The sequence below is a fragment of the Polyodon spathula genome, chromosome 9 (genome assembly GCF_017654505.1).
Source record: "Polyodon spathula isolate WHYD16114869_AA chromosome 9, ASM1765450v1, whole genome shotgun sequence".
Lineage (NCBI taxonomy): Eukaryota > Metazoa > Chordata > Actinopteri > Acipenseriformes > Polyodontidae > Polyodon > Polyodon spathula.
The window spans coordinates 23,821,057-23,846,185 of record NC_054542.1 but is presented as its reverse complement, the minus strand read 5'-3'; the positions used below and the strand labels follow the sequence as shown (position 1 = coordinate 23,846,185).

General features: G+C 37.6%; 2 protein-coding genes across 6 annotated transcripts; both read left to right on the top strand.

Annotated features, from left to right (window-relative positions):
• The first annotated feature begins 343 nt into the window (after window positions 1-343).
• On the top strand, window positions 344-5,002 carry mrpl16 (mitochondrial ribosomal protein L16). Its single transcript, XM_041258924.1, has 4 exons — window positions 344-562; window positions 911-982; window positions 1,627-1,775; window positions 4,216-5,002. Exons 1-4 carry the CDS (start codon window positions 505-507, stop codon window positions 4,699-4,701), a joined length of 765 nt encoding a protein of 254 aa, XP_041114858.1. The 5' UTR covers window positions 344-504; the 3' UTR covers window positions 4,702-5,002.
• A 5,569-nt stretch (window positions 5,003-10,571) lies between these two features.
• LOC121320648 (centromere protein Q) lies at window positions 10,572-21,165 on the top strand. 5 transcript variants are annotated; one of them, XM_041259172.1, is made up of 9 exons: window positions 10,572-10,660; window positions 12,230-12,318; window positions 12,793-12,847; window positions 14,498-14,600; window positions 16,052-16,120; window positions 18,676-18,805; window positions 19,474-19,593; window positions 20,068-20,145; window positions 20,699-21,161. In XM_041259172.1, the coding sequence occupies exons 2-9, from the start codon at window positions 12,247-12,249 to the stop codon at window positions 20,831-20,833; spliced, it is 762 nt and encodes a 253-aa protein (XP_041115106.1). In that variant the 5' UTR covers window positions 10,572-10,660; window positions 12,230-12,246; the 3' UTR covers window positions 20,834-21,161. The 5 variants fall into 5 exon arrangements, with proteins under 5 accessions (XP_041115106.1, XP_041115108.1, XP_041115107.1 ...); XM_041259174.1 differs by lacking the exon at window positions 10,572-10,660 and adding an exon at window positions 10,919-10,938; XM_041259173.1 differs by lacking the exon at window positions 10,572-10,660 and adding an exon at window positions 10,969-11,067.
• Window positions 21,166-25,129: the final 3,964 nt, after the last annotated feature.

The window sequence follows — 25,129 nt, the reverse complement described above, 5'->3', positions numbered from 1 at the left end:
TTGAAATCATTGTACATAATTCCACCAACTACATCGATCAGTTGTATTTTTATTTTCACATTTGTTTTTGATATAAATGTTTAACAGTGTTTTGTTAAAGAGAATACACAAACCCCTCACCCTTTACCAAATTGGCCAGAAGTAGGTTGGTGGGGATACCATGTGGAAATATTTTAAGACTGAGAAATCCTCACAGCATAGTATGTTACTTGCATACACAAATATTAATTTACGGGTGCTTATAAACTGCATTTGTAAATTCAGGTATAGAACAGTACCCCATTTCTATCCGGAACTTTATTTTACAGCCTGACAAATCTGAAGGGATTGTTTTCTGGTCGGACCGGGTTGTCACTTAGCTCTCAAGATGGCGCCGACCTTGTGAACGAAAATGGATAGAGCTGAAATGCACATCTAAAAAGTATTTTGTCAATAAAATTGAAGAACGAGAGCGACATTGTGGGTGACGTTTAAGTAAAGCTATCTTGTCTCTGTGAACGAATCATGTTCGCGTTTCTGAAAAACACGTTCTCAGGACTCACGAAGGGTTCACGAGTTACAGGTAACTCAAACACATTACTAATACACTTAAGATAGTGTACGTTGCTAGATAGTGTACGTTGCTGGATTTAATTTAACGGTATAATTGGCTGAATGTTACCGATATTTAACTGGACGTGATTGGCTGTTGAATCACAATGATGATGTACTGTTGGGTCTACAATATTTATAGTTATTATAAAATTATGGCGTTTCCTCTCTCCAGACCAAAATGTCCCCCTGCAGCCTCACAATATCCCCAGTACTATGCATCCGTGGACGTTTGTAAAGTAACTTGTTTCTATAGCAGTAAAACTGAGAAACTGCGGATGTCTTGCGTTATTTCATTCTGTACTGTGTCTTTTTCTAGGTTCTGTGCAGAATCAGATGAAACTTGTTGTTGCCGGAATGAAGACTTATGAAGAGCCTCCAGATTACAGTGGTAAACTTTTAGTTGTATTGCTTGTATTCAATAATATTTCACTCATTTGTGTAACTATGAAGTAAACACAGTAACACTTTGAAGGGAGGACATTTTCCTTGTATGCATTCAAAACCCAATCACCTCAAATAGAATGTTTCTACCACCTTTTTTTTTTTTCTTTTGTTGGAAACTTCACTTGAATGTTTTAAGTACCATCATCAATATCCAATAAAGTAATCATCAGAAATATTAGGTTGATTTTAAATGTCACCCTTTCAGGATGAAAATATCTGTATGTATTACTTGTTTGGTGTAAATAATAACGGTGACTTTAAAAGGATCTGCATTAGTAATACATTCACAAGGATGTTTTTGGTAGATAGAAACACACACACACACACACACATATATATATATATATATATATATATATATATATATATATATATATATATATATATATATATATATATGGATGGACCTACAAATATATTGAGAGGGTCCATTGGACAAGTAACATGTCTTGTGTTTTATTAAAAAAAAAAAAAAAAATTAAGAAAGTTAGCAAATTTGGATACCTTGCACTTCCATAGAATTTAGTATTTCTGGATTTACTTTGTGCTGATAACGCTGACACTTTTCTGGATTTCCTATTTGCTTAGGTGTGGTTCTACCTGACAGACCAAAGCTGAAGTTCATAAATAAGGTTCCAAATTTTAAGAAGGCAAAGAAAGAGATGAAGAAACTGAGAGATATCCGAGGCCCAGCACAGACAGCCAACACTTTTGCACGGGGCCAGTATGGAATTGTGGTATGTAAAGCAGTGGCCTGCTACTCATTTGTCAGTCCATGTGGCATACAGTCATCACACAGTAATGTAGCCTTTAAGGGATGGGAATTTTAAATGTTTAAATGTATAAGCTCTAAAAAAGTAGTTAAACGTTGAATAATATGCTAGGTGTATAATCGGTCACATGACACTATTTTTAAATTTATTAATTTTAGTAATTTATCATCATTTACAGCAGTCCGTCATGTATCCGACTGCTGTGGTTTTACCTCCCAAGTAGTTTTTCTAATTGGTGCAACAGAAAGATTGACACTGGGATAGGTTTTATTCTTGGTCAGTCTGGCGCTTCATTGGTGCACTCTGTCATGTTGTAGTGGGCGTGATATGGTTCAGTCCCCACGGGGTAAGAAAAGCATTTCTCTGACGTTTGTTATATTTTTTTTAAATAAAATTGCATCTCTAAACAAAGGAACAAGGTTTTGGAATTATTTTGAGGAACCGGACGAGAACTGTGGTATATAAATAATTATGCCAAACAAAATTGATGTACCACAAAAACACAAGTTCAATCATAAAGTCTGTTCCAAAGCTTGTTTCAAAATGTCTGCTCTAGTGTAAGGATTATTGCCCACATTGTTAAACAGGTAACACAGCAATAACGATCCATGATGTGGTACAGAAAAGAAAAGTCAGAGCACGTCTTATTTTATTTTTTTTTAAATAGCTCTGCAATGATTTAAAGGACAAATCACTAGAGCGGGCATTTTGAAAAGTTTTGAAACACTTTAAAGTTGTCAGGATGTTAACAATGAAAGAGTAATTACAGGTGTGTTATTTAAACAGTTGTAGCAACACAGCAACACATTTATATTGCTATAGCAAGGCGATCAATAATGAGTACAATATTATCATTTCTTTATTTGTATTACTGCAGTTTTGGTACAGTTAAATATATTTTTTGACAATTTTCTTCTTTGCTTCAAATTTTTGGGAGCATGTCTGTCAAAGCACAAGAAAATGAGAAACAGATTTACAGAAAAGTTTTTGTACAGTAGTTCAAAGTAACATTGCAATTAAAATGTAAGGCTGTAATTAATGCACACCCCGTAAGTTAGCATTAAAGTATGTACAGTATTTATTGACTTCAATGTAATGTTGCATTTTACTTACCCAAAACACATTTTACTTACATAGTGTCTAAATTAGAGAGTCAATTACTCAATGACCCAATAATCTTATCTGGATGGCTGACTGGTAGTAAATAATTAACAGGCTGCATGCGATTATAAGAATAACAATAAACTTTATTTTATATAGCGCCTTTAATGTACAAGCATCACAAAGCACTGTACAGTTTAATAAAAAAGACACAGCAGATATAAGCATTTAGAGATTTAAACATTAGGAAAAGCTAGTGTATAAAAGTATGTTTTAAGACATGATTTTAAAATACCCAGTCTCAGAGTCCTTGATCGCCCCAGGAATGCATTACACAATCTTGGTGCATAACTGCAGAATGTTGTCATCCATTGAATGCATCCTTGACCTCAAATTCCGTGAAGGAATATAGTTGTGTACTAAATCTTTTATATAGCATGGAGCCAATCCGTTTAGGGCTTTTTAGGTTATCAGCAGAATTTTAAAATGCCAAAACAGGAGTTATGTGTTCACAGGATTGAGAATTTGTTAAAACCTGAGCAGCTGAATTCTAAACATACTGCAGCCTGTTGACAACGCTTTTAGAGACACCAGCAAGCAGAGCATTGCAGTAATCAAGTCTAGAAAGATCAAAGGCATGTACTAACTTCACAGCATCAGACAAAGATATAATAGAGCATAATGAGGCAATGTCACGTAAATGAAAAAATGACACTCTTGTAACATTCTGCACAAGGGACTCAAAGGCTAAACTAAGGTATAGATATAGTAAACCCTACAAGCTTTTACATTTTTAACACTATTAAAAAAATAAAAAATAAAAAAATAATAAAATATATATATATATATATGTGTGTGTGTGTGTGTGTGTGTGTGTGTATATATATATATATATATATATATATATATATATATATATATATATATATATATAACATGTGTCACATGCTGTTAACATACGAGTGTTTTGCTTCTGGCAGAATGTATAACAATATCACAATACATACAAAATGTATAACAATGTATCACAATACATACAATAAGTACAATCTTGGATGTGCTCTGTTTAAGCGTAAGTCAATGTTCAAGTGTTAAATTACAATTTCAAGTGATGGTTTGTAATTGTATTAATTGTGAAAAAGTTGGTATCTGTATCTGACAATTTTTGATGTTGAATATTTGGAATTGGAATTGGCCCCAAATATCACAATCTGTGTATTCATACTTTGCTCTAAAAGGATGTGTTCTAAAATTTCACCTGAAGTTGTGCTGTAAACATATTTATTGTGTCGTCTCCCCACAGGCTCTAGGTGGGGGGTACCTGCACTGGGGGCACATTGAGATGATGAGACTGACAATCAATCGGCGGATCGACCCGCGGACAACCTTCGCACGCTGGCGAGTGAACGCCCCCTACAAGCCCATCACCCGCAAGGGCCTGGGGCAGCGCATGGGCGGGGGCAAGGGTGCCATCGACCACTATGTGACACCTGTGCGCTGTGGCAGGATGGTGCTGGAGCTGGGGGGGCGCTGTGAGTTTGGGGAAGTGGAGCCCATCCTCACAGAGGTGGCCAAAAAGCTGCCCTTCCCGGCCAAGGTGGTGAGCAAGGAGAGCCTTGCAGCCATGTATCAGGAGGAGCGCGAGCGTGAACTCAACAACCAAAACCCCTGGACCTTCCAGAGAGTTGTCTCCACCAACATGCTGGGGATCCGCAAGGTACTCAGCCCCTTCGACCTGCGCCACAACGGCAAGTACGTAGGGAAGTTCCGCCTCCCGGGGAGGGTGTGACTGGCAACAGACAGGATCACCACGATCCTTCCAGAAACTGCTGCTCGAGCAGTGAGCACAAGGATTGCAGATCAGTATTCTTGACAGAAGGGGATCGCCACAAGGGTCTTCTATGGAGGAATCCTGGACTGTACCTGAACTGTGGAGGTTACAGATTTTGTACCAGTTTCTGTGAATAAGAAGTTTAAGGCAATAAACTACATTTCCAGCAGCATAATTCAGTCTTCATGACAAAACATAAAAAACACTCATTTCCCAGTACAAATATGTACATTTGCATAGTGAAACATATTTCAAATGTAATTTGTTATAACAATAAACATTGGTTTAAAAGTGATTGTGTTGTAAAAAAATGTATTTTCTGTCATTTAGGTACTGCATGAAGCACATTTACGATGCATCAAAGAATTATTATTTTAAAGGTTAATTGGTCGTCTCACAGTTTAGAACTAACCTGGCTAGGGTTATGAGGTATGAGACGGTATACATGTAACCCAGTTGTACTTTACTGCTGGCACAAGTACAACAACCTCATAGGCTTCTGAGACACATTTTTAAACACAATATGCTACAGATTATTGTGTCACTGGTGCAGCAAGTGGAATTACTAGGTGTAACAGACCACAGAACTTGTTTTAGCAGGTAGTTATGAATTATTTAGAGGGTGTTTCTATGTACTTAATGTATTCATGGTAGATAAATACGATGTTTATACATGTAGAACTATAAAATATCATGCAATGGAAACTAATGCATCAATGACATCTGAAAGAATACACATTCTACCATACAGAAGGTAATAGCTAATTTAATGGGTTAATTTTACTACGGTTGTCCAACTAGATTAACTTATTGATTGTAAATAGTTCTGGACAGTGACTGTAATAGGACTCTGAAGGCATGTTTATACAGTCCAGCTCATGGTCTTGCCTTCAAGTGGTGCTGCACTCAGTTGAGCTGAGATCCAGCAGCATCAACCAAGGCTGTGGATAGTATTTTTGCCATGGTGAATTTACATCTGGCAGTAGTGGGTGTTACAGTGGATAATATACAGTGAGCTGAGAACAACAGAAACAATTATGTATATTTACAGGAAAGCAGTGTATCTTTTGCGTCTAATAATTAGTTGCGCCCCTACACATTAAAGTATATAGTGTATTTAGCTATTGTAAAAAAAAAAAAAAAGCATACTAAAGTTCTAGTAAGTAATGTAAGTATACTGACATGATGAAGTACTTATATTTCAGAGGCTCGTGCTTATGGGACACTGCCTTTTTAGTACTGGGTTCAAGAGTGGATCAAGACTATTAAAAATCTAGTATAATTTTCAGTAGTCGGTCTCCTGGTTGCTGTCTAGTAAGTGACACTTTTACATTAGTCTGAACTGGGCTGTGTCCCAAACCATTTCCTTGCACGGTACAGCCTTCGACAAGTTTACACTTTGCCTGATGTTTTAATGTCACAGAGTGTGCACTTGGATGAGTGAGGCAGTAGGGTGTAGTGTGGAAGCGTTAAATGGGACGCACTTCAGCATCATTACATTTTACATGTACTTTATATGGTTATTGTTGGAACATTTTATTTAGATATAAATTAATTGTTGGTCTTACAATACAACTCACAGAATGGGTTAGAGATTAAATCAGATTCTGGTTAAATTCCTAATTAGATTGTAATTTGATAAAGATCTTTCTGGTCATTTTGTCCTTGCTAGGACAAGGCTGACCTCCAAGACATTTTTAAATAGATGTCAGCCTCTCCTTTGATGTCCAGTTCTAACATGAAAGACATTTGCCATTTAGGGTGATTCATTGTTTTTGTGTTAAACAGCTTTACAAATTAGAAATAAAACAGGTTTTCTTAGGAAATTACAGTTTATGTTATGAGGGTTATAAAAACTGTCTACTTCAAAGAAAAACTGGATTGAACCAGATGCTTTGAAGCTAGGGTTAAGACAAATGGACAATCAACCAAGTGAGAAGAGATTTTGTCTTTTTCTGATTGGTTTAAGGAAAAATCATGATGGCACTGAGAGACTGCATTTAAACTGAGAATACCGAAATGTTCTTTGTGTTGCTCTGATCCGTGCTTGGAAAGAGGAAACCCGCAAACTGTAGTCGCTGTGTAACGTTTAAAATGTCTGGTTGTAACTTTGCAACTCAGAACTTTTATCTTCAATAAACTGTACTTGGACTTGAAAAGAAGAAGCTCACGACTTCTCTTTTCCTTTTTTTTTCTTTTATGCCTTCAATTCAACAGTTATTTTTAAACTCTGAGGTAATTTGAAAAACTTTGATACTGGTTAATAAAATGCAAACTTTTACTTTAAATCCAGTAGGTAATATATTTTGCTTTATAAGCTGGATCAGTTTTAGGGTCTCTTCCTCTGCTCCTGTATTTCGTATAATATTATTAATAATAATAATAATAATAATAATAATAATAATAATAATAATAATAATAATTTTGAAATACATTGCTCGCTTATATCATCTAGTTTTGCAGCTACCTATCTAGTTAATTAATTACAAATATCTTACTTGTTAAATAACTTAACAATATCTACAATTTCCTAGATAACTACATTTGTATTATGTTTATGTGCAGCCGCGTCTAACATACTTGCAAATTGTTCCAACTTGTCTCTGCCTTTGACGCAAAGCGTTCTGGTTCTTAAGCACAAAAACACTTCTGTTTTTGTTAATGGCCACCAAGCTTTAACATAGCTTACTGTCTCCACCTACTGAGTGTTTGTGTGTACTTTTTAAATATTCATTATTATGGGCACAACCCTTTTACTGCAATTTTACACCCGTTTTTAAATTATTATTATTTTTTTTAATCTCCCTGATTTTCTAACCAATTTCCCTATATACCTAACCATATCCCTACCTATTCTATTTCCACTCCCTATACCATCCCTAAAGAAACTATTTTGCACATTTAAAGCCCTAAACTCTTCCCCTAACTCTAATCTCACTTCTAGCACATTCAGCCATCATCTGTTCCACAGTTTCCATAACCCCACACTCCATACATAACCCATTATCATGCGCTCCAATTCTATATAAATGTTCATTTAAAGTTGAATGTCATATAAACAGCCTTATTAAATTAACTTTTTCCTGTCTATTCCATCCATACCATCCTTCCCTCATACTGACTTTGTGATTTAAATAATTTTCGCCCTTTTCTTTCCCTATTCCACATATTCTGCCATTCATTCACTACAATTGTTTCATTATTTATAAAACTCCCTTAACCCATAATGCACATCCATACCGACACACACTTCCATTTTTGCTAACTCATCCGCTCTCTCATTACCCTCTATTCCTATATGCGCTGGAATCCACACAAAATCGACATACAATCCTAAAAACACACATTCTGACACTAGATACATTACTTCCTGTACTAAATCCATTCTATCCCATTTCCCTAAATTGCCTGAAGCCCTGATAATGAATTTGAAAAAATGACCGCTCTCTCTACCCTAACCTCTATAAGCCAGTGCAATGGCAAAATAATCCCTACTAATATCTGTAATGCATACACATTTCCCTATCTCACATTCTGGAATATAATACACTGCTCCAACCCTACCATTATCTGTATTTTTAGATCCATCTGTGAAAAACTTACAATAATTTTCCCATGCACAGTTCACCCATTTCCCTGCCATTTCACTGAAAACCCTTCTTTCCTCATTTTCTTTAACTTTAACTAAGTACAGATCAATCGCTGGGTTTTATAAACACCATGGATTAATTACAGAAATTATATTTTTTAATCTCACCTTTCCTATACAGTCTGTCAATGTTACCTGCTCCTCAATATATTTTTTAATTCTCACCCCAAAACGTTTAGCACACTCATTTCTTTTCCTCATTAATACCTCATACTCCCAGCAGGGCTCAAAAATTCTGTTAACAGGAGTCCCATCTCCTCCATTCATTATCTTGGCCCAGTACCTAATTCTCAACATCTTCCTTCTTAGAGAGAGGGGTGTTTCCCCAGTAACTACCTGCAATGCTGCAACTGATGATGAACATAGCGCTCCACTGTATATTCTCAGAGTTCTGGCTTGTACCACATCCAATTTCCCCAGCTCCTTACTAGCTGCTTCCTCACACACCGTACATCCATAATCCAGTATAGGCTTGATCAATGCTCTATAGATCATTAACAGAGTTTTCAAACATAAATTCCCTGATATACTTCTCAGCAGGTTCATCCTTTCTTTACATCTCACAATTATTTTATCTGCTGAATCCATTTTAACTTTTCATCCAGCAACACTCCTAAGAATTTAAACACTGGTACTACCTTTAACCTCGCCCCATCAAACTCATTACTAACGTCTTTAGTTTTCTTCTTACGAGGAAAAATAACCCCTTCTGTTTTTGATTTTGAGAACTTAACTCCCCATGTCTTTGCCCATAAATGTATTTCCTCCAATTTCCCATTTAACACATTAATCCCACTTTTTAAATTCCTATGTCTACTCCAAACCACACAGTCATCTGCAAACATTAAAATATCCTTCTCTTCAACACATTTTGGCAAGTCATTTATCATAATATTAAAAATAAGCGGACTCATAACACTTCCTTGAGGAACTTCATTTTCAATTTCTACTGCTTCTGACAAACATTTTCCAATTTTAACCTATATTTTCCTATTTTCCCCCCAAAATTTAAACCATCTAAACATTTTCCCTACTATCCCTAAATTATACATTTTAACCAAGCCACCTTCATTCCATACCATATCATATGCCTTTTCGATGTCTAGAAACACTGCTGCCGTATACTGTTTATTAACAAACCCCTTTTGAGATTTCTGTCACCAACTTTAAGATATGGTCCATTGTACATCTGTTACTTCTAAACACCCCTTGCATTTTTGCCAACAATTTTTCTTTTTCTAATAAATATAATGCCGTATAATGTATCATTCTTTCCATTATCTTTCCAAAATTAGATGTCACAGAAATTGGCCTATATGAATTTGGATTTGATATATACTTTCCTGGTTTACCTATAAGAATCACTACTGCATGCTGCCAACTATTAGGGATACTAGCCGTCTTCCATAGTAAGTTAAATAATTGTGATAATATCATCAAACATTTATCTGACATTTTGCTGTTATCGCATAACAAATTAAATCCTTCCCTGGTGCAGTATTCTTCCTTCCTTTTAGAGCTCTTTTAATTTCTCCTAACCCAAACTTCATATTCGTATTATCTACCTCCTCTATATTTTCAAGAATATCTTTTTCCCTTTTAGAAATTCTATCCTTCTCACTTTAAAATCCTCATCCCAATTTTCTCTACTACTGACCTTTGCAAACGCCTCCACCAATACCTTTGCCTTTTCATAATCCTCTATATATTATTTATCCCCTTTCAATGTTGAGATCTCATTATTTCCATTTTTTAATCCATTCATGCATCTTTTCTCCACATCTCTCCAACTTAAGTTTTATCATTTATTTCACTCCACCACTTTCTCCAACGTATCCCCCCCCTTTATGATTCTTTGCGCCATGGATGCCTTTTTTTATACTACATCAATTGTTCAATGTTTCTACTATTTTTAACTTTAACCAGAGCCCTATTCCTATCCTTTACTGCATCCTTACACTACAAAAACACTTCTGCAGAAGTCAACTGTTTTGTATACTCAGTCGAAGGGTGCAGTAAATGGCACATACAGCTCCCTTCATTCGTTCCCTAAGAAACTGGGACAACCCTTAAGATGGCGAACATAGCACTTGTCCCTCAAGGGAAGGTAACGAATAAGCAAGGTTGCGGTTTGGGACGCAGACCTGGGGTGGATTGTGCCCCCAACAAAGATGGGTACCACAGCGTCACTATATCCGGTGGCGGTTCGCGCGAGATGATTTTTTCCGCGGTTCTTATTATTTTATTTTGAAATTGGCCCCGGAGCTGGTGAGTTTGTTTTTCCTCTGTATTCTGGTGTTTCATTTTATAAGTGCTTGTTGCTAGGATAACGAGTTATATCATCAACTGTTTGTTGGTATTGTACTCTGATACATCTGTTAATAACATGGCAACGGCAACGTTGTTTATTTATGTTGTGTTATAAACTGCCGGTGAGGCAACACTTCCTACATGTAAATTGACAAGTTGAATTTTCATAGTTTGCTCTTTTACTATGTCTGAGCTATTGTTTCTTTATCTTCTTCAGATCACTGGTGACACCAGCAGTATGTATATCTGGTCCAGTTAGTTAATACCAGCAATATCAATTTATGGTCCCAGTTAGTTATTGGTAGTTTGAATTTATGAATAAGTGTGACGCCAGTGTGCTAGCAGCAGATAAGACTACAGTTCGTGTAAGATAGCGTATTTATTAATTCAACGATTTGCCTGTGCACAGTTTAATGTGTTATGTGTTTTTGTCAAACTGTCCCGGCACAAACAAGCGCGGCGCGGCACCGCTGGTCATTTTCACTGTGGGATTCCGCGCTAGTCCGCAGTAACACGAGCGGTATGCACCACTAAAGCTGGATTGACCTTTAGAAAAACTGAATGGTAGTTACAGTAGTCGTCAGTACCACATCGTAGACTATGTACTCGAATATAATTTACATTATGGCCAAAAGTTTTACATCACCTAGTAGAATATTAGGATGCAGACAATTTATTTAAATTATGTAGGACGTGATGCAAAACTTTTGTCCATAGTTGTAATACCCCCCCCATATAATTTGAAAAACAAACCAGTGTTTTGATTTAGTAAAGTTGTTTTTCTGTCATCTATATGCAGGTGTATGAAACGATCAATAAATTTATCAAAGAAACATATACATTGCTGACAGCAAGTAGCCTACTACTAAAGTATTAGAAAATATGCCCTTTAACTGCCAGTTACTTAGTAAAAACAGTAATGAACCACAGAAATAATAAAGGCAAGAAGGATGCTTATCGGGGTGATGTGTAAAATACTGACTTGCCTGGCGCTGTATGAAATATGGGAGGTATCAAACACTTGAGGGTGCTTGGACAATTCAGTATACAACAGTTTAATTCATGATTTTTCTGGGCAGGCATGTGCTGTCAGCACTTACCTGTGATTGGTTAATCCACCGACAGTACCGCACGGCAGCCAGACAAAATCACTCTGGATTCAATTTGAGCGATGCAGCTCAGCGTCACTGTGGGACTAGCGCTATCGCCCTGCGCTGATCTGTCCAACATCATATGAAAGCAATGGCAGCGATACAGACGGCAAAATACCTCACGTGCCGCGCTGGTCTGTCCCGGGTTTAACATGATATTCAGTGTTTTCTCCGGCTGTCTGTGTCTTTCCAAGCTCAGCAAATTTACCATTTCATTGTTTCTTTGGGTGATCATCAGTAAACTGTACTATTAGGGACAAGTGTACCACAGTATGTAGTCACTAGTATACCACCTACCATTCATCAACCTGTGTTTGAGTTTGATCATTTTCCCCAAGTGACCCTATCTGTCTCTGACAACCCTCATACCCGGCAGTTTGAAGTGGAGTCGGGATGAAACGTAGCCGTAGCGTGGCGATAGGCAAGTCTGGAAAACAGAGTCGTAAAAAAAAGAGCTCTCGGGAGGTAAGAAGAAGCAGTCATTATTGATACTACCATCTCTGTAAAAAGTGAATTTACAGCAGATTCGATAATTGGTTAAGTCTGTGTTAGGCCATGTTGACTATAAATTATTGTACTATATATTTTACCATATAAGGGCCCTTCACTAATTTACTATTTCCACAAAGGGAGCAGTGTAGTAGTTTCTTGTTTTTGTACCCTTGAGTTTTCTTTCAGAAAACAACACAAAAGCATTGCATTATATTCTGCAACCAAACAAACATAGTCCTTATGACATCTGCATGACCCTCTAAAGTAACATTAATTTGCAAGGGACTCCAACTTCTAGTGGTTTAGCTAATAAAGACTGATTTCTAATACTCAGTCGAAATTCTTTAAATTCATGTTCAATGTTTTATTTTTCCTGGCAGTGGTGCGCAATCCAGATATGTGCATCTGTTTTTCAGTGATCCTCAGATTCTATTTTGTTCACTGTAGGATGCAGAACCTGCCAAGAAGAAACAACAAACTGGACCTGCACCAAGGACAGGGGGTAAGAAAAAATGAGAGTACTGCCCTATTCCCATCAGTTAATAATCAAAGTTTTCATATTTATTTTCAGCTAATACGATATGACCTAGGACAACCCATAGCAAAGAGGTTTGGGAATGCTGTCTGACAGAATGTAGGGTCCTCGCCAGCGGTGTTGAGCGTAACGGGCCGTTACGTTGCTACCTGGAAAAATGACGCTGTAATCAGACCGTTACGCTGTGTTTTCAGTTTGCGTAATGGCCAAAAAATAATAATAATCCTGTGAAACATTGTTAATTATTCCTTTATATGAGAAATTGGTTTGCTTAAAATACTTGTTTCAGCTATCAATACTCTTCAATGGGTTGGTTGTGAGAGCGTGTTCTTTAGTTTGGTGCATGTAATGTATGCGACACAGAGACGAGACTGAACTTTACTGAACGTTATTGGCACGTTCCCCCCTGTTGACAGATGAGACTAGATCCTGGGTGCGCCCCTGATATGCAGCTCTGTAACAACCAACACCGTTGCAAATCTTTATTATACCAAAACTACGTTCCCTCTAAGGCTTTCATTTAGTTAGCCACTGTGGCTAAAGTAACTTAACATTTTTTTTAGCCACACTGGAAAAACTTTAGCCACTTTACAATACTATAAACAAGTTATAAACATACTGTTTCAACAAGGCAAAGAGATGTGTATTTTATATGAAAACGTGCAGATATTTGACATATAATGCCAGACCATAATACACATAATTATATTTAATTTGCACTATAACTCTGATTCCCATTTAATAAATGCCAAACTTAGTCCCACGTGAAAAACGTGACATATTTCCTAAATTATGAATAGGTTTGCAGAGATATTTGTGTACTGTATAATCATTTACATTATTTTGACTATCGTGATTTTCTTTCCACTACAGAGCGGTAAAGCAAAATTGTGCCAGTAGACAGTGCTATTAGTGTATGTTAATCTTAATGCCTCCCTGACCAACCGCAGCTCTAGTTACACAAGACTGTACTAATGTGATTAATAATATTAGTAGGATTGTACAGCCAAAACACTTTTTTTTTCTTTCACCTGTGACTACTGACAGTAAAATATTGCTGGACATACTGGACATTAAAACTAAATAAATCATAGTGAGACGTATCCTTCTTTTTAAAATAATAAAAATGGTTATTATTTTGTTAAATTATTCCTCCTTCGAATCCACTTTGTTTCTATTTTCAAAATATATTTCAGCGTATTTTAAAGAGGTAGTAGCTGTGATCTTGAAGCTGCGTGTTTCTGGCTTGCCGTCCTGTTAAAATGTTCTTTTGTGACCAGAGGGTATGTTTGAAACCATGACTGCTTCACCTCCCTGTGACTAGTATCACAGTCATATTTTCAGGGCTCTACGTTTAGATTTTTAACTACTAATTTTTTTTTTAACTAACTAATTTTTAACTACCACCGTAGGAATGGACCAAACTGCTATGCAGTCTAATTTCTAGCCCTGCAGTAATCTTTTACCACAGATGTGTAGGAGCTGCAGTCTTATACTAGTGATGTTTTGTAACTTCTAGTGAGGAAGCTGATTGCTGCAGCATTTTGTTGCTATGCTGTATTAGAGTAAAACAGATGTTTCAATGCTTTTTTTATATATATATTCCAAAACCTGCAGCACCACCTAGTGGAAAGAAAATGGTGAAAGTCTCTGCGAAGTGGAAGCCTCTGTCTCAAAGTTCCCTGGATTACCTGAGCACCACCTTCAACATGTCCATACTGTACGTATTGGTGAGAGCGTCCCCTCTGTCTGCTCCTCCGTAACTCTACATATAAGAACATAAGAAAAGTTACAAACAAGAGGAGGCCATTCAGCCCATCTTGCTTGTTTGCTGTTAAATAGCATATTCATTTATTGCATTTATTTTCATACACTCCTTTTATAGACTGACACATGCCCTGTTAATATGCACAGTCTAATTGGATTTAAATTACCTATTTGAGGAATATATTCATGTTTGCCTCCTCTCATTCCAAAATGTTCTTTTGCAAACCAGTTTTGAGCATTGCTGAAAAATAATCAGCTCCAGTATTATTGCTTCCTTGAGCATGTAATTCCAGTTAATGGACATGTTGTTTTTACTGTAATTATTTAGCTATTTTTCCTGCTCAGAAGTGTCATGTTCGAGTCCTATGAACATTACTAAGTAAATATAAGTCATAAGCTTATCACATTTAATTTATAAGTTTAGCATGTTAGTTATACATCTTGACTTAACACCTTCACAGAAAATAGACTTCAGCCTACTTCCTCAAAAATCCGCCTCTAGCGAACAATACTGCAAGACCAAACCACACATTGACCATTTGACTGATAAAAATACACTGTCTGGATGGCCATAACTGGGTATAAGTTAGTTTTTCTGAGAAAATGGTTAGTTAGAAAAAGCCCCTAGCTCTGGCTCATTTATAAATACTTGAGGTATTAATGTTTCACTGAAAAGGTAAGAAGACAACTATAATTCCAGTTTTAGAGAAAACTGGTGCTAGTGACCAGAGAGCATTGGTTTATTTTTTAATTATAGAAAATGCATTATGCAACTATACTTAATGATAAAAACTATTTAGCAGCAAGCAAGCAAGCAAGCAAGCAAGCTCATCTCTTCAGGTCAAGAGGGACCCCATCTTTTTCTGTTCTCCTCTTCCTCAAACAGCAAGGCTGGTCCCAGGCATCCAGTATCTTGCATCGCAGGTATGATGATCTCTCTCTGGTTGTCACCTGTAATGTATTGCAACTCCCTCAGTAAGCTCCCTATGCTGCAGGCATACCATGCTTCCCATGGCTCCCCATTCTACTGGCTGTTTACACTTGAGGCAGGTTGCTCTTATTTCCTTTCCATTGAAATTAACCACTGGCTGTCCTGAACTAACATCAGTATAAATACAACATCTTCCAGGAGAGCAAACTGTACAAATTCTCTTTAAATGGGTCCTGTCTTAGCTGGCACTTGTCACAACAACAATGTGATTTTGAGCAGGACTATTTATATCATTACAACAGACACCATCAAATGTATCTCGCATACAGTATGAAAAGGACGTTGATTTCTGATCATGATACTACACAGTACATGATAATTTTGAAAATTAACAAAAATGTTCACCATTGACTATGATCTCCCTCTACTGTCAGGGAATTGTATCTGAATGAAAACTGGCTTTGTGTTCACAGTTCCATTTTGGCTGGGAAAGGAAAAGAGAAGGAAGAGATTCAGAGGCATCTAAATATCATTAAGGACAGGTAAGGAGCTGTCAGACCTGGTAAAATAAAGTGGTGCAGTGTTTACTTATTTTTTCCGGTGCAATTTTGCAACCAAAAACAAAAGCAGTTTATTTAAAATTGGACCTACTAAGCAACGCATTCCTTAAACCCTAGCTCCTTCAAAGTAGGGTGTTTGGGGTTTTATTCTGTGGTTCCAAATTGTCCTCAATATAATGTAGGACAGCTTAATGTTGTCTACTGTAGAATTATGAGCTAGACAGGAGGCTAGTGGGTCACCACACCTTCAAACCATGAGCACTGTCTCTGCCTTTATTGAAAATGTTTTTCTGTTAAAAAATATCCCCTATTTTACCCTCCTGACTTGTCAAAAAAAAAAAAAAACTCAATTTGCTTGGCAGGTGGTGTTTTGTTCATTCTCAAGTATTGGCATCTCTGTGTTTGTGAAACCAGCAGTTCAAGTTCACTTTTATTTTTAAGTGAAAAATTAAGAGACCACTGCAAAATTATCAGTTTCTCTGGTTTTACTATTTATAGGTATGTGTTTGGGTAAAATGAACATTTTTGTTTTATTCTATAAACTACTGACAACATTTCTCCCAAATTCCAAATAAAAATATTGTCATTTAGAACATTTATTTGCAGAAAATGACAACTGGTCAAAAAAAAAAAAAAGATGCAGTGTTGTCAGACCTCAAATAATGCAAAGAAAATAAGTTCATATTCATTTTTAAACAACACAATACTAATGTTTTAACTTAGGAAGAGTTCAGAAATCAATATTTGGTGGAATAACCCTGATTTTCTATCACAGCATCTTGGCATGCTCTCCACTAGTCTTTCACATTGATGTTGGGTGACTTTATGCCACTCCTGGCGCAAAAATTCAGCTCGGCTTTGTTTGATGGCTTATGACCATCCATCTTCCTCTTGATCACATTCCAGAGGTTTTCAATGGGGTTCAGGTCTGGAGATTGGGCTGGCCATGACAGGGTCTTGATCTGGTAGTCCTCCATCCACACCTTGATTGACCTGGCTGTGGCATGGAGCATTGTCCTGCTGGAAAAACCAATCCTCTGAGTTGGGGAACATTGTCAGAGCAGAAGGAAGCAAGTTTTCTTCCAGGACAACCTTGTACTTGGCTTGATTCATGCCAAAGCTGCCTGATTCCAGCCTTGCTGAAGCACCCCCAGATCATCACCGATCCTCCACCACATTTCACAGTGGGTGCGAGACACTGTGGCTTGTAGGCCTCTCCAGGTCTCAGTCTAACCATTAGACGACCAGGTGTTGGGCAAAGCTGAAAATTGGACTCATCTGGGGGTGCTTCAGCAAGGCTGGAATCGGGCAGATTTGTCTTTGTGAAGGACACATGAATCAAGCCAAGTACAAGGTTGTCCTGGAAGAAAACTTGCTTCCTGCTCTGACAATGTTCCCCAACTCAGAGGATTGTTTTTTCCAGCAGGACAATGCTCCATGCCACACAGCCAGGTCAATAAGGTGTGGATGGAGGACCACCAGATCAAGACCCTGTCATGGCCAGCCCAATCTCCAGACCTGAACCCCATTGAAAACCTCTGGAATGTGATCAAGAGGAAGATGGATGGTCACAAGCCATCAAACAAAGCCAAGCTGCTTGAATTTTTGTGCCAGGAGTGGCATAAAGTCACCCAACATCAATGTGAAAGACTGGTGGAGAGCATGCCAAGATGCATGAAAGCTGTGATCGAAAATCAGGGTTATTCCACCAAATATTGATTTCTGAACTCTTCCTAAGTTAAAACATTAGTATTGTGTTGTTTAAAAATGAATAAGAACTTACTTTCTTTGCATTATTCGAGGTCTGACAACACTGCATCTTTTTTGTTATTTTGACCAGTTTTCATTTTCTGCAAATAAATGCTATAAATGACAATATTTTTATTTGGAATTTGGGAGAAATGTTGTCAGTAGTTTATAGAATAAAACAAACAAACAAAAAAAAAAACAAAAAATAATATATATATATTTTAGTTTATCTTATTGTATTTTTATAGAGGGCATGGGCAGTATTTACTCAGGTAATTAAGAGTGGGAACTGTGTTACTGCCACTAATGAGAAATTATGGTGACTAAGTAATTTGTCTGTGCGAGGTTTGTCAAAATGTTTAAAACAAACAAAGCGGATAATGTTTAATAAAAAATATGTATGTAGTTAAAACATTATGTATACTATTACTGATATACAGCTATTTCAGTTGCTTTATTAATGTGTATCTGTAATAAAACGCAGTTTGTGAAAAATGAAATTAAAAATGATAAAATAGTGTCACAGGGCCTTATAAATAAGCATCCCCCTAGGGAGTGTTTATGTGGATTACTCTTTGTCTGCTGCTGTGAGATGTACTGGAAGCACCCACTGTTGTGTCCAAAGATGTCTGTCACTCTTAATTAGTCTTCAGTAGTTCATTCAGTTACCTAAATCTTGGTATGGACATTCTTCGGAAAGAGCTCTAGGCCATGGTGACTTACATATTGTGACTTGCCCATTACACATTCTGACTTACTCTGCTGTTTGTTTTGCTTTTGGGTCAAAGGTTCCTGGCTCAGTGTGCAAAGCTTAAGGTTCCTCCAGGGAAGTTTGTGGACATTGGCCGTGTTCGACACCTGCATTTGACTGAGAAACAGAAGACGACTGCTGGGGAGACAAGTCTCCACTCTCTAGAGGTAAGAGAGAGGTTAGTTAGTGAATGAGACAGCCTCCACTGGTATCTTGTGTGGCTTTGTGTCCATGTGTGTATACCTTAATGTATGCAGCTACAGTATGTGTGAATAAACAAGAGATGGAAAAGGTATCACATCAGAGTGATGAGAGTTTCCTTTCAGCCTTGGGGTGGTACTTCAAAATCTGTAAAGCCAGGATATGCCAACATTAAACTGGTGATATCCAGGATAGTGTGATACAGGAGTGATACTGAAGTGATGTGTTGCAGTTTAGGAGGCAAAAGCAAGGAAACCTAGTGTACGGGTTTAAATAAAACCTGCAAAGTCTTAAACTGATATGCATTGGGGGTTCTTATTTTCATCCCTGAATTGGCTTATGCTTGTTCAGGGTCCACACAAAAAAAAATGTGAGCCCCAATGCGCTCATCATGTTCGTCTGTCTGTCACACTACATGGTGAACACTACCTTGATTGAGCACCAATCTTCACTAAAATTATCATACACTACTAGCCTCTTAGAAACATTTTGGATTGCATTTGGCTATTATCCACTATTGCAATTATGGGGACCCTCTGAAAGTCCCAGCACTGGTTTGTATATCTTCTGACTACAGAATTATTTGAGATGGTGGTTGGACTGAACTTCACTAACGTGTGTCTTCCGTTTGCAGCATGAAGTGGGTAAGATAAGTGATATGCTGGAAAAAACCGATGTGGAAATTGAGAATTTTGATGAGAAAATACGGATTTTGAGTAACCAGTTAGAAGAGGCAGAAATGGAGTTCCAAGAGGTAGGTGCGGTGTTATGCAGGGATTGTTACATTATAGCTTTCCCACTTCACCTTGCAAACAAGTGGTGTTAGTCCCTGTGAAAATGCAGCACTAGAGGCCATGGAGGGCATATGAAGCAGGTAATTCAGTAACACTTGACACGTATGTATATATTTTTTCTAATTTTAAAACCGCTACACTAGCCAGGGGATGCAGGGTTTATCCTCCCCACTGCGGATGCATATCCCGTCATCAGGGATACATGTGTACATACAGTGTGTCAGACTTTACAATTTTACATGTATCTAGAATATTGCCTATCCTACTGTGATGGAACTTGGAGGGCATTTCTAACTGATTATTACAATTGAAGGATACCATCTCTGTCACTTTTTTCATTGTTGGCTCTGATTTTATATATTAAGTGTTGATGGGAGAGGTTAACATACTTGATCCAACAATTGTGTAGTAGCGTTTGTTTTTATTTCTTGTAGCTTTTACAGAGATCTGAAAAGAATGTCTTGCACCTTCCACGCCTACCTGATAGTAGTTTTACAGGGTCTACTCAACAGGTATTATTTTATTTATTTATTTATTTATATAAACGGTGAACAATAATTTACCTGTTAACTTCAGTGTTGGGAAATGAAATAATTATTTTAAAGTTTGTGCTTGGCTGAGTGTAGCATCGTATTAAAGATGGAGAAAACACATTAGTTTAATCTTCAGTGCACATTGCGTTACTTTAGCCATTCAGATGCATTCACCACATGAGCTATTGAAACACATTCCATAAGATGTTTGATAAGCATCTTTTACGAATACTAAACATTTGAAAATGAAACATAACATGTGGCATTGTCATTTTAGAATAGGTAAGGATGTCTAATATTATGGCTAATCGGGTTTGTGAAACATGGTCTTACTGGGCTGTGAGGAAGATGCATAGGTGCAGAGTTAACGCTTTATGACAGATGAGTTCATGCCAGGTTATAGTTTGGGCCTGTCACACTGGTTTTATGCCACTAGAGGGAGCTGTGAGGGAGGGAAGTGTAACTAGCTATGTTAAAAATACCCATCAACTGTGTTACATGGTTGGGCTAATCGCTAGTATGTTGTTGGCAGGAGGAGTTGTTAAAGATCACAGACCCTCAAGCGGCTCTCCAGAACGTGCTTGCGATTCAAAGCAGCAAAGAGATGCAGAACATGCTGGCTTTCCTGGAGCAGGCACACTCGCAGGCTGATGATCTGTGGCCATAACCAGGATGCATCTGCAGATACTGAACAGGTGCTGGGGGCTCTGGTCACTAGTGTGAATACTGCTGATTGTCTGAGGATTTCTCATTCGTGATGACTTGCAACCAGACAGAGCCCCCCTGGCTCACAGGCCCTGACCTGAGGAATAAGCCTGAACCACCAAGCCTGAACTGCTTTTCCACTGCAAAAGCACTGTATATAGTGTTCTAACAGCTATTCATGATTAATAAATAATCTTTAGATATATTTCTGGCTGATGCATTTTTGCTTTTCTGACTTATTATTATTATTATTATTATTATTATTATTATTATTATTATTATTATTATTATTATTATTTGTAACCTGCTAAATCTTTCACATGTATGTTTATATTCTCAAACAAATGTTTCATGAGCACATGTTATTTAAGACATGATCTTGAAACACCTACTTTGGGTCTATTTAGGATTTACAATAAAGTTGTAAAGATGATCGGCTCAATAACAATGTGAGAAATAAAAAGTTGTTTTAGATAGAGGTCAGTGCACTTCATTGTTACAAGCTGTGCGTCTTGTATATTGCAGAATTAAAGTGTAACTTCATATGCAGGAACCACAGCTTCATTTTTAAGTAAACATCTGATAATGCCACATATCTAGTACAAATAGACCACAATATTTAAAAAATCCATTAAAAAAAAAAAAAAAAAAAAAAAAAAAAAAACTGCTGGAATCACACAGTACTTTCTACATAAAGTAGGGTAGAAGTGGGCATTCTGTGTTGCTTTTCTTACTTAAAAGTATAATTTGTAATAGATGCACACACAAAATAAGAACAGCAAAAGCCCTTAAACTTCCTTGTTCCAAGTAAGATTTGCTTTAAGCTCTAATCCATTTCTTCATCACTGTTGGAAGACTTCCCGGCCCATTGAACGCCATCATCTGTTGGTTTTGCCAAGGGTTGGTTGACAGGAAAAGTATGAATTTCATATTGGTGTTCTTGGGTGAAAAGGAATCCAAAACTGGGTATTTATTGTTACTGGTACTAAAGGCTGGAATCTGAGTAATACAGTAACACAAATAACTGAGAATTTAGTTGGTCTAGAGTTGGTCCCTAGGTTCTGACACATGACCGATATGTTTAGGTATGTTGTCATGGCACTACTTGGATGACTTGAAATGGCATGTACTGTGCTTTAACTGATTGTTTCAGTTTAATACTTGTATTGAAGGTTTCAAAGCAGTTGCATGCAAAATATAGATATATTTATATATATATATATATATATTATATTCGTTATATATTATCTTATATATATAATCTATATATAATATACTATTTTCTACTCAAACAAATGAGTTGTGACCTATTTTCCTCACTCAAACTTCATCACAGGACACAAACTGCAAAATTGAATCTTCAGATTTCCAATCCATTCTTTTTGTCTTTCAGAGCTTGGCTATTTTATTTATTGACAGTGTGATTACATACTGTCTTTCTGCCAATAACCCCCCTATTGCAGGCATTTTAGCTTCCGACAGCTCCAAAGCAGGTTTTCATAAAACAACATTTAAAATCTAGATTCAAGACCGTTTAAACTAGCCTGATTTGCACAGTGCATCGCATTGGTTTCGGGTCGGAATGTTAAGGGTTCGGTTCGGGTGCAGGCCAAAAAATGCAATTTTCTGGTCAGGCTCAGTTCTGAATTTTAATCTGCAAAAATGTTTTCCGTCCTTTCATCGTACTCGCCTGTAACCCTTTCCCAATAACATTTAGAAGGTAAGTGTACCGATATTTCCAGCTCTAAGCAGGAGGCACATAGGGAGTCAGCTGACTAAGCAGTGTTCTCGGTTTGTATTGCCGCTTGTTTGATAAGCCACAAGACTTATCAAGTCTGCTTGGTAATCTGAAAATGCCTGTGGATGAGGTGAAATAAAAGATTTCAGGGTTTATATCATGTACAGGTAGTGGACAAAAAAAATGTAAACATCATTGTAAACTCACTTAATAGGGCATTGGGCCACCAAGTAGTACGGCATGGCCTGTATACGTCGTGGCATAGATTCTACCAGCCTCTGGAATTCTGCAGGAGGGATGTGACACTGTTCTTCCACAAGAAAGTCAATCAACTCATGCCTGACTGATGGAAGTGGAAAATGCTGTCTCAAGCGTTGTTCCAAAATATCCCATAAATGCTCGATTGGGTTCAGATCTGGTAACTGAGAAGGCCATGACATGGATTACATCAGTGTCATGCTCATCAAACCATTGGACGACCACACATTCTCTGTGGATGGGGGCATTGTCATCCTGGAAAACACTGTATAGTATAATCTGCTTTTGACCAATTCTAAAGCACCTGATTTTTAGTCCTGTGCAAATCATACTTAAGTCTTCAGTATCAGGTTTTCTAAGCTATATTCAAGTTCATACCTTTGTTAATCATCAGAGAAATACAGTGGTGCTTGCCTTTGATGGTGGGAATCTGGACCTCAACAGACCACAATATAAAATAAATATAAATCACAAAACTAAAAGGTGTCTTTACACCATGACAAGATTACAATGAATCAATAAAATACCTAGCCCTGCCCCTCCCATAACTGCAGACTTAAGCAAACCATTACCTAAGACTGCACATAACCCTAGCTGGTTTTTCAAAACCATTAAATGTTTTGTGTAGAGCTGGGTGCTTCCAATTTCCTGTTAATTAGTACCTATTTTCTATTTAAGCCCAGATCACTTGCACCTTCGCTGTTTCGTTTTGTAGCAAACGCTCAGACGCTGTCATTTTGTGCTTTACTGCTAATATTGAAACTTTGTTGCCTTTCACTGCAGGTCACTTCTCTGCGCCACTCTCCCAAGATATTACCAATTATTTTTCCTAAATGCTCTGGTGAGTCTTCTCATCATTCAGCTTCCCTATTCGGCTCCAGGAGCTCTTTCCTGCTCCATCCAGTCTCCAGCCCAGCAACAGTGCCGTCCAAAGCACAACTTCATTACTCAACTCTTCCGCGTCTTTATCAGAAAGATTGGCCTCCGCTAAACTTTCAAAGCTCCTTCGACAAGACAGCGACATTCTCAGATCAGTGATTGCCTTGCCATAGCTCTATTTAAATCCACCACAAAGCTTCGACTTAGACAAGGATTTTAATCACAGTAACCAAATATGTTCTACCCTGCTTCACTCAAGCCAATGGTTTAATTCCAATCATAACCTCCAGATGGCAGTATAACACGACAAGTTCTATATACAGTCTTTTAAGCTGGTTTGCTATCACCGCGATGCTTGCACACTCCAACTTTTCTATCCATTCCTACAGTTTGTTGTCATTCTGAGGGATTCTTTGAGTTTCCCTCCTGCCTCAATCTTTTGCCTACCTATATCAACTGACATTCTTCAATTTCAACTTTTCCCCCCTTCGAGGACCCGGTCATGAAGCAACGCACTTAGCTGCTTTTTGAGATGCTCAGAATCTACCATCACAGTAACTTCCAGCTTCCCTGCATCAGGCATCCATTCCTGCGACTTCTTCCTGTTCCCGGATTCTCACTTCCTCATCTGGCACCGCTCCTACAAACTGACCAACTTCAACAAGTCAGTTTATTCAACTTCCAAAGTCATCATTTCATCAACGCGAGCCGCCAGTCAGATACGGAAAACATGTCCCACGATTATTAACATTTCAGTCAGTGTCCTCCTACCCCCACAATAGATAATACACTCATAGATTGCTCCCAACCAAATCAATAGGTTTTTCAGAAGCCTCAGAGAAACACATTCTTCATCCTCTCAGGTTCTGTAGAGGCCTCAGATCTCTGCATTCTTCATCTCTGCCCAAAGGCAACCCCATCTTCGGCTCAATCTAAAACTGCCTTAACTCGTGGTACGAGACTGGAAATCTGTCTTGATTATGAGTTAAGGAGTTCCACTATTAGGAGAATAACTGGCGTTGCGAAACCCAAATCTCTGAATGTGAGTTCATCTTTTCCATTTCAAGCAGACATGATGGTAGGAAACTTCTGATTGATCCTGTATTAACTAACACACAAAATGGTTGTCATCTCTCTGCCCTCGTTTCCAGAATAGGGGGTTGTGACAAAGTGTCCCGCCACCTGGGCTGTTTATTTGTGTTGTATATTATGTGTAGTGTGTTAATGTTGGTGTATAATCTTTGGTACACAGGATATAAATGGGTCTGTGTAACATGAGTGGTTTAAAATGTGTATTTGTATCTAGGCACAAGGATTGCACAGCACTTCACGTGCAGGTAAAATGTAGTAATATGTGAGTACGAGGAATTTCACGTGCAGTTG